This window comes from Oncorhynchus tshawytscha, linkage group LG13 (assembly GCF_018296145.1).
Source record: "Oncorhynchus tshawytscha isolate Ot180627B linkage group LG13, Otsh_v2.0, whole genome shotgun sequence".
Taxonomy (NCBI): Eukaryota; Metazoa; Chordata; class Actinopteri; order Salmoniformes; family Salmonidae; genus Oncorhynchus; species Oncorhynchus tshawytscha.
This window is the reverse complement of record NC_056441.1, coordinates 22,278,527-22,286,144: the sequence shown is the minus strand read 5'-3', so window position 1 is coordinate 22,286,144 and position 7,618 is coordinate 22,278,527. Positions and strand designations below refer to the sequence as shown.

Genomic DNA, 7,618 nt, shown 5'->3' with positions numbered 1-7,618 from the left:
GTCTTCAACTTGAAAGTATTTTTTGAACTCTCCTAGCTGTGCCGTTGAGGAACGAGAGCAAGAACACTTGTAGTTGTTTCATTTGGAACACAACCCTGCATTCCCGCCATCACAGAATTACTGCTGTTGTTTACATAATCCAAAAACAGTCCATTATAAACCGCAACGTGGGTAGGGTGGGCATGATTTGAAAGCTCGTTCTATTGCCAAAATGAGTCATAAAATACGATCTTGCAGTGTTAGGCTTTCACAAGGCAATTCAGAGAAACAGATGGTCATGTTGGGGCGCATAGAAAGGAGTCATAAGTGCATTCGGTGCGTGTGGAGCCTCTAGTTTCCATCACAATAAACAAACATAGGCTATTTCTGTTCAGAACAACCCAGGGTATGATGCCATGTCATCTTGTAACTACATCAAACATGGTGGTGCTAAACGTTGATACTGTAGTAAACATGAGTTTTATGATTTGGAAATGTGAAGTGCACATTTGGACACACAGGTGTTTGGCATGCTTGTATGACATCAAAGCGGTATTTATTATAATACTCAAATTCTCATATTTCAAAATACAAGTAATCTCAATTTATAGCATTTTGCTCACTCAGACAACAAAAACATTTCAAAAGTTGGCCAGTTACCGGGAGGGATAGGGGCAACTTCTTGTTGCGCACGGTGCTCAAGTTCAGAACGTCTGTCAGTCAAAACCCATACAGCGCTGTGAGGCACACAGACAGAACTCTGACGTCATGTATAGCACGTTACTGAAAAGCCACTACGTTCCAATGTAGGAGCTTATTAGTGCCCCAAATCTGTATACGGGTACGAGAGTAAAGGGCTACCAACGTATAAGATACAAAAATAATATTCACATTAAACATAATAATCCACATTCAAGAAAACATCAACATCAACTGAATCTTTTATGCCTTATTTAAATGGTGAACATTGCTTGAGTATAACATTCGCTTGGTTTGCAATTAAAATATACTGTCTTGTATCTTTAAAAAAGTAAATGTAAAAAAAAATAGTAGTAAACATAAAAAAATATTGTTTGCTCCTCTTATGCCACAATCAGTAGTCATTGAAACTAAACAGCTTTCAAGTGATTGGATGGGAGTTTATTCTGACAAGATTAGGCCCCTCCCACAGGGATGTAACTACTTCTGCTGAGCCACCAGCGACAGATCAAGCTCTGGCAAGAGGGTTACCTTTAAGTAATACAAAATAGAGGAAAACCAAGAATGTTCATTTTAAAACTGACATTCGGTAACAAAATTTTACTTTATCAATCTGTGTGTGTGTATACGTCTCCTCCATGTCCAGCGATTGTCCAGCAGTCAGTGCTTCACCTGGAACACATGCACACACACTCTGGTCAGTTCCCTAATTTCTTAAGCACTTTGAAACAATGTTATGATCTTAGTCAGATATCACTGTACTGGCAGCAGAACAGGAGCAAATGGCTCAGCTTCAAAATGTTAGTGATCAATTTAGTGATACTCGAGCCCTGCCCGTACACTGATGAAAAAACGGGCCGTACCCGGCCTTAACCCAATGTATAATGTTGGGGCCTGCCGGGCTCGGGTAGCAGAGCTCTAACTCACGTTAAGGAAATCCAGGCTGGCGGGGTCCTCACTGAGGGCGTGGCAGATACTCTGTAGAAACAGACACACACATACAAGATAAATTACAGGTAAACTCAGCAACAACAAAAAAATATATTTCAGGACCCTGTCTTTCAGAGATAATTCATAATCCAAATCCATTGTAAAGGGTTTAAACACTGTTTCCCATGCTTGTTCAATGAACCATAAACAATGAATGAACATGCACCTGTGGAAAGGTCATTAAGACACTAACAGCTTACAGACGGTAGGCAATTAAGGTCACATTTATGGAAACTTAGGACACTAAAGAGGCCCTTCTACTGACTCTGAAAAACACCAAAAGAAAAATGCCCAGGGTCCCTGCTCATCTGCATGAACGTGCCTTAGGCATGCTGCAAGGAGGATTGAGGACTGCAGATGTGGCCAGGGAAATAAATTGCAATATCCATACTGAAACGCCTAAGACGGTGCTACAGGGAGACAGGATGGACAACTGATCGTCCTCACAGTGGCAGACCACGTGTAACAACACCTGCGCAGGATCGGTACATCCGAAACATCACACCTGTGGGACAGGTACAGGGTGGCAACAACTGCCCGAGTTACACCAGGAACGCACAATCCCTCCATCAGTGCTCAGACTGTCCGCAATAGGCTGAGAGAGGCTGGACTGAGGGCTTGTAGGCCTGTTGTAAGACAGGTCCTCACCAGACATCATCAGCAACAATGTCGCCTATGGGCACAAACCCACCGTCGCTGGACCAGACAGGACTGGCAAAAAGTGCTCTTCACGGTTTGGTCTCACCAGGAGTTACGGTCGGATTCACGCTTTTCGTCAAAGGAATGAGTGTTACACCGAGGCCTGTACTCTGGAGCGGGATCGATTTGGAGGTGGTGGGTCGGATCAGAGGGTGAGGGCTATTCCCCGCCCAGAAATGTCCGGGAACTTGCAGGTACCTTTCTTGGAAGAGTGGGGTTCTCACAGCAAGAACTGGCAAATCTGGTGCAGTCCATGAGGAGGAGATGCACTGCAGTACTTAATGCAGCTGGTGGCCACACCAGATACGGACTGTTACTTTTGATTTTGACCCCCCCCCCCCTTTGTTCAGGGACACATTATTCCATTTATGTTAGTCACGTGTCTGTGGAACTTGTTCAGTTTATGTCTCAGTTGTTGAATCTTATGTTCATACAAATATTTACACATTTTAAGTTTGCTGAAAATAAACGCTGTTGACAGTGAGAGGATGTTTCTTTTTTCACTGAGTTTAGTTATACAGTACAGCAAATACACCATCACATTTTAGTAATTTAGAATATGCTCTTATCCAGAGTGGCTTACATTGGTGAATTAATCTTAAGATAGCTAGGTGAGACAACATATCGCAATTGTAGCAAGTACATTTTCCCTCAACAAAGTAGTTATCAGCAAAGTCAGTGTTAGTAGAAAAAGACAAGTGCATTACAGTGTTACAGCAAAGATATTGTAAAGCAATAGAGACGGAGCACTCATCACCCAGCACTACAACACTGGGACAGTCTCTGTCTTAATATGGCCACAGAGGGCAGGACCCTTCCTCCATGCTGGGAGGGGGAGGGGCAGGCATCGCCATAGCATCGCTTAGCATAGCAATAGTAGCCGTAACATTGGCATCAGTAGTAGGTGAAGCAGCTTTAGCTACATCCGTAGCAGAGGTGCTAGCTGTTAGCCATCACGCTAAGAGAAGCAGAAGGGAGAAAAGTGGTAGCTGCAGTGACAGTGCTAGCCGAGGGAGATGAGGTAGCTGTAAGAGGAGAGGTAGCATTAGCAGTAGTATTAGCCGTAGCATTAGCCGTAGCTTTAGCAGGCAGGTTGTTTTTGGTCTTGATGACATTGCTGCAGTAGCGTGCCCACTTCCGTGCTGGCTGAGGGAGAACATAATAGGCAGGGGGTCTGAGGAAGAAGTTGGCCCATGGGTACCAACCACCAATAGTAGTACCTGCTGTGCTGGTTTCAATGGCAACCCCGGTGTCAGTAGCAGTCCAGGCGGAGTAGCTGGCTGGGTCAAGTGATGGCTGGGTCAAGGCCAAATAGCTGGGGTTGGCTGGAGATGGTGTGGTAGAGTAGAGGCTTCCTGGGGGCATAACAGTCCCAGTAGAGCCGAGTCCAGTCCCAGACCTAGGGTAAGCCTGTCCACGGCAGTCCATGTCTGAGTAGCCCATCTCTGGGTAGAGCAGAACTCCAGGGTAGCCAGGTCCACTTCCAGAAGAGACAGCTCCAGGGTAGGAAGTACCAGCTAGACCTGTTGTAACATAGCCTGCCCCTGGGTAGCCTGTTCCCCAGTTGCCCCCAGACCACCTTGCCTGTGGCTGTGACTGTGTGTTACTGGGGCTGGGGATAGGGTTAATGGGGGAGTTGGAAGTGAACTGACTAACACTGACAACTCCAGCGTAACCTGAACCAGGGTAGGTGTAACCAGGGTAGGTGTAACCAGCGTAGGTGTAACCAGGGTAGGTGTAACCAGGTAGAATCTCTGGGGGCTGTGGGTCAGTGGGGTTAGGGCTAGAAGAAACGGTAACCCCTCCAGTGTAACCCCCCTGGGCTAGTGTGGCATTGGTAGTGGGGGTATAACTCTGGAAGTTGGGGTTAGAGTTGGAGTTAGGGTTCTGGAAGTTGGGGTTAGAGTTAGGGTTCTGGAAGTTGGGGTTAGGTTTAGGGTTAGGGTTTTGGAAGTTGTGGTTAGGTTTGGAGTTAGGGTTCTGGAAGTTGTGGTTAGGTTTGGAGTTAGGGTTCTGGAAGTTGTGGTTAGGTTTGGAGTCAGGGTTCTGGAAGTTGTGGTTAGGTTTGGAGTCAGGGTTCTGGAAGTTTGGGTTAGGTTTGAAGTTGGGGTTAGGTTTGGAGTTGGGAGTGAACTGTCGGCTCTCGTAGTTCCAGGGGTCTCTGTCCTCGGGTTCCTGTAGGGATAGCTTCCTTTTTAGCGGGTTGGGTAATGCCGCCACTATGGCGATGGCATGACCTTTTGAGTCACCCCTCATCTTCTCCCCTCCAGGGTTAGGGCCTGTTGCCCTGGTATGAGCCTCAGCGCTCTCTGCACTCTCTGGGGTGGTTAGGGCAGGAGGAAAGTGGGGGGAGCGCAACAAAGAGACAAAGTATTCCACAAATTGATCACAGTCTACAATGGAAGTCTTCTTCTTAACCCCAGAGGCGTAGACAGGACCTGGCTGGGGTGGAGGTGGAGGAGTGAGGCAGGGAGGGATTGCCGGGGGTTGGGGGGTCATGGGTCCGGGTGGGGGGTCATGGGTCCGAGTGGGGGGTCATGGGTCCGGTTCTTTCTGGGTGCAGGTGGGGGTAAGAGGTGTTGTTGGGAGGGTTGGCCTGGGTCTGGAGAGGTCTGACTGCTGAGGTTGGGTTGGGAGGTCTCTTGGTTGGTTGGCTGGACTGTTTGGGTAGTTGTTTGTTGACTAGGCAGGAAGGTTGGCTGGGTTTGACCTGGCTTAGGCTCGCCGCAGAAGTGGCTCTGGTGGGGGAGAATGCAGCGGGGAGTAGGGGGAGAGCAGGGGGCTCAGAGGGACTAGCTCTGGGGGAGGCTTTGGAGGAACGGCTGGAGCTACGATTATGTCTCTTAGAGCTGGTGTGACAGCGTGAGTGGTCAGAATGTCTGTTAGTGTGTTTGCGGTCACTGTGTCTGCGTTTGGTCTTGTCACTGTGTCCGTCTTTGGCTTTGTCAGTGCGTGTGAGGTCACTGTGTTTGCGAGTGTGTGTGCGGTTTCTGTGTGTGCGTTCACTGTGTGTGCGAGTAGGTTTAGCCTTTTCAGTATGTTTCTGAGACTCATTCTTGTCCGAATGTTTGTCAGTGAGCTTCTGGCTATTGGACAGTGTGTGTGTGGGTTTGCACAGTGTGTGAGTGGCTTTCTTGCTAGAGGACTCTTTGGCAACAGTCAGGCTGTCGGCAGGGATACCGGAGGGCTTGGTGGCAGAATGGGGAATGAGTTTGGGTCTAGTATATTCTGGGGCTGTTGAACTGGGTTTGGGGTGTGTGCGTGAAGGTTTAAGTTTAGTTTGAGAGTCAGAGTGTGTGTATGTGAGTTTCGGCTTAGTGTTGGATTGTGTGGGTGAGGGTGTGATGATGTGTGTCTGGTTGACAGTGTGTGTTTCAGAAGACTTGATGACTTCAGGAGATGATAGACAGATGACAGGGGCAGTGTGACCCTCAGGGGGGCTGGACACCTTTCTCTTCTTCACCTGCTGCTGACCCCTCACCTCTGACCCCTCAACGTTAGAACAACGTTTTCCTGAGAGACAGAGAAGGAGGGAGGGAGAAAGATCTATATTTAATTGAATAGAGTGAGAGATATACTTAATAAGGCCCAAAGTGTGGGATATGGCCAATATACCACGGCTAAGGGCTGTTCCTGAAGGGGCGGCAGCGTAGCCTAGTGGTTAGAGCGTTGGACTAGTAACCGGAAGGTTGCGAGTTCATACCCCCGAGCTGACAAGGTACAAATCTGTCGTTCTGCCCCTGAACAGGCAGTTAACCCACTGTTCCCAGGCCGTCATTGAAAATAAGAATGTGTTCTTAACTGACTTGCCTGGTTAAATAAAGGTAAAATAAAAAAATAAAAAATTATGCACGACGCCACACAGAGTGCCTGGATTCAGCCCTTAGCTGTGGAATATTGGCCATATACCACAAACCCCCGAAGTGCCTTATTACTTTATAAACTGGTTACCAACATAATTACAACAGTACAAATATTTGCTATGATATGATATACCAATGTCAACCAATCAACATTCAGGGCTCGAACCACCCAGTTTATAATTACAGTATTATCATCATTTTCTGTTGCTTAACAGTAAGATAGTATTCAATTCACCCGTGTTTCTCCTACATCTCTGTGGCGGTAGGAATAGCCCCAAGGCCTGATGGGAGACCACCTGGCACTCCACAATCTCCTGCTTGACCACTATTGGTTCAGGTTTGCTGGTGACCATGGTGAGGAGTTCAGTCTGGTTCTGCTCTCTACAGATCTCCTGCAAACGGGATACAGCTGGAGAGGGAGGGAGGGAGAGAGGTTTACAAACATATATTATGATAAATAGAGATGAAACTTGTGGTAAAAATGGTCAAATAAGTATAGCCAGTTATACATTAAGAAAACAGTATCAGTATTTACCTGGCTGAAAGAGAAGGAATATAATATATATTGTTTACAGGAAAGTCATTTAACAATTTTAAATGAAGTTGTGTGGAAAAAGGATTGTGTGGTTGCGGAGGTGGGCTTGTGAAATATACTTATTCCATGGGCAAAGCAGTGGTGATATTAATTAACAATTCATTTTAAGTTTTCAGTCTTTTTACTCAGTACTTTGTTGAAGCACCTTTGGCAGTGATTACACTGATGTTCAATCATGTTCAAGTCCAGGCTCTGGCTAGGCCACTCAAGGACATTCAGAGACCTGTCCTGAAGCCACTCCTGCGTTGTCTTGGCTGTGTGCTTGGGGTAGTTGTTCTGTTAGAAGGTGGACCTTCTCCCCAGTCTGAGGACCTGAGCGCTCTGGAGCAGGTTTTCATCAAGGATCTCTTTGTACTTTGCTCTCTCAGTATCTTTGCCTCAATCCTGACTAGTCTCCCAGTCCCTGCCGCTGAAAAACATCCCCACAGCATGATGCTGCCACCACCATGCTTCACCGTAGGGATGGTGCCAGGTTTCCTCTAGACATGACGCATGGCATTCAGGCCACCCTACCATAAAGGCCTGATTGGTGGAGTGCTGCAGAGATGATTGTCCTTCTGGAAGGGTCTCCTATTTCCACAGAGGAACTCTGGAACTTTGTCAGAGTGGCCATCGGGTTCTTGGTCACCTGCCTGACCAAGTCCCTTCTCCCCCCCCCCCTCCAATTGCTCAGTTTGGCCTGGTGGCCAAAGTCTTGGTGGTTCCAAACTTCTTCCATTTAAGAATGATGGAGGCCACTGTGTTCTTGGGGACCTTCATTGCTGCAGAAATGTTTTGTATACCCAGATATGTG

At 47.2% G+C, this 7,618-nt stretch overlaps 2 protein-coding genes across 8 annotated transcripts in view; both read right to left on the bottom strand.

Annotated features, from left to right (window-relative positions):
- Window positions 1-518: 518 nt before the first annotated feature.
- Window positions 519-4,866, bottom strand: LOC112264477 (adhesive plaque matrix protein). The gene is made up of 3 exons (XM_024441102.2): window positions 3,588-4,866; window positions 1,606-1,656; window positions 519-1,350 (listed from the first exon to the last, which is right to left on the bottom strand). The coding sequence occupies exons 1-2, from the start codon at window positions 4,864-4,866 to the stop codon at window positions 1,634-1,636; spliced, it is 1,302 nt and encodes a 433-aa protein (XP_024296870.2). The 3' UTR covers window positions 519-1,350; window positions 1,606-1,633.
- Window positions 4,867-4,882: 16 nt separating this feature from the next.
- The window catches only part of LOC112264474, an 89,503-nt gene continuing 86,767 nt past the window's right edge, over window positions 4,883-7,618 (bottom strand). For all 7 annotated transcript variants that reach the window (XM_024441100.2, XM_042295368.1, XM_042295367.1 and 4 more), the window contains 2 exons: window positions 6,466-6,639; window positions 4,883-5,880 (listed from right to left, as the gene is read on the bottom strand). In XM_024441100.2, coding sequence (XP_024296868.2) covers window positions 4,883-5,880; window positions 6,466-6,639 — 1,172 coding nt within the window. The remainder of the gene's footprint in view (window positions 5,881-6,465; window positions 6,640-7,618) is intronic.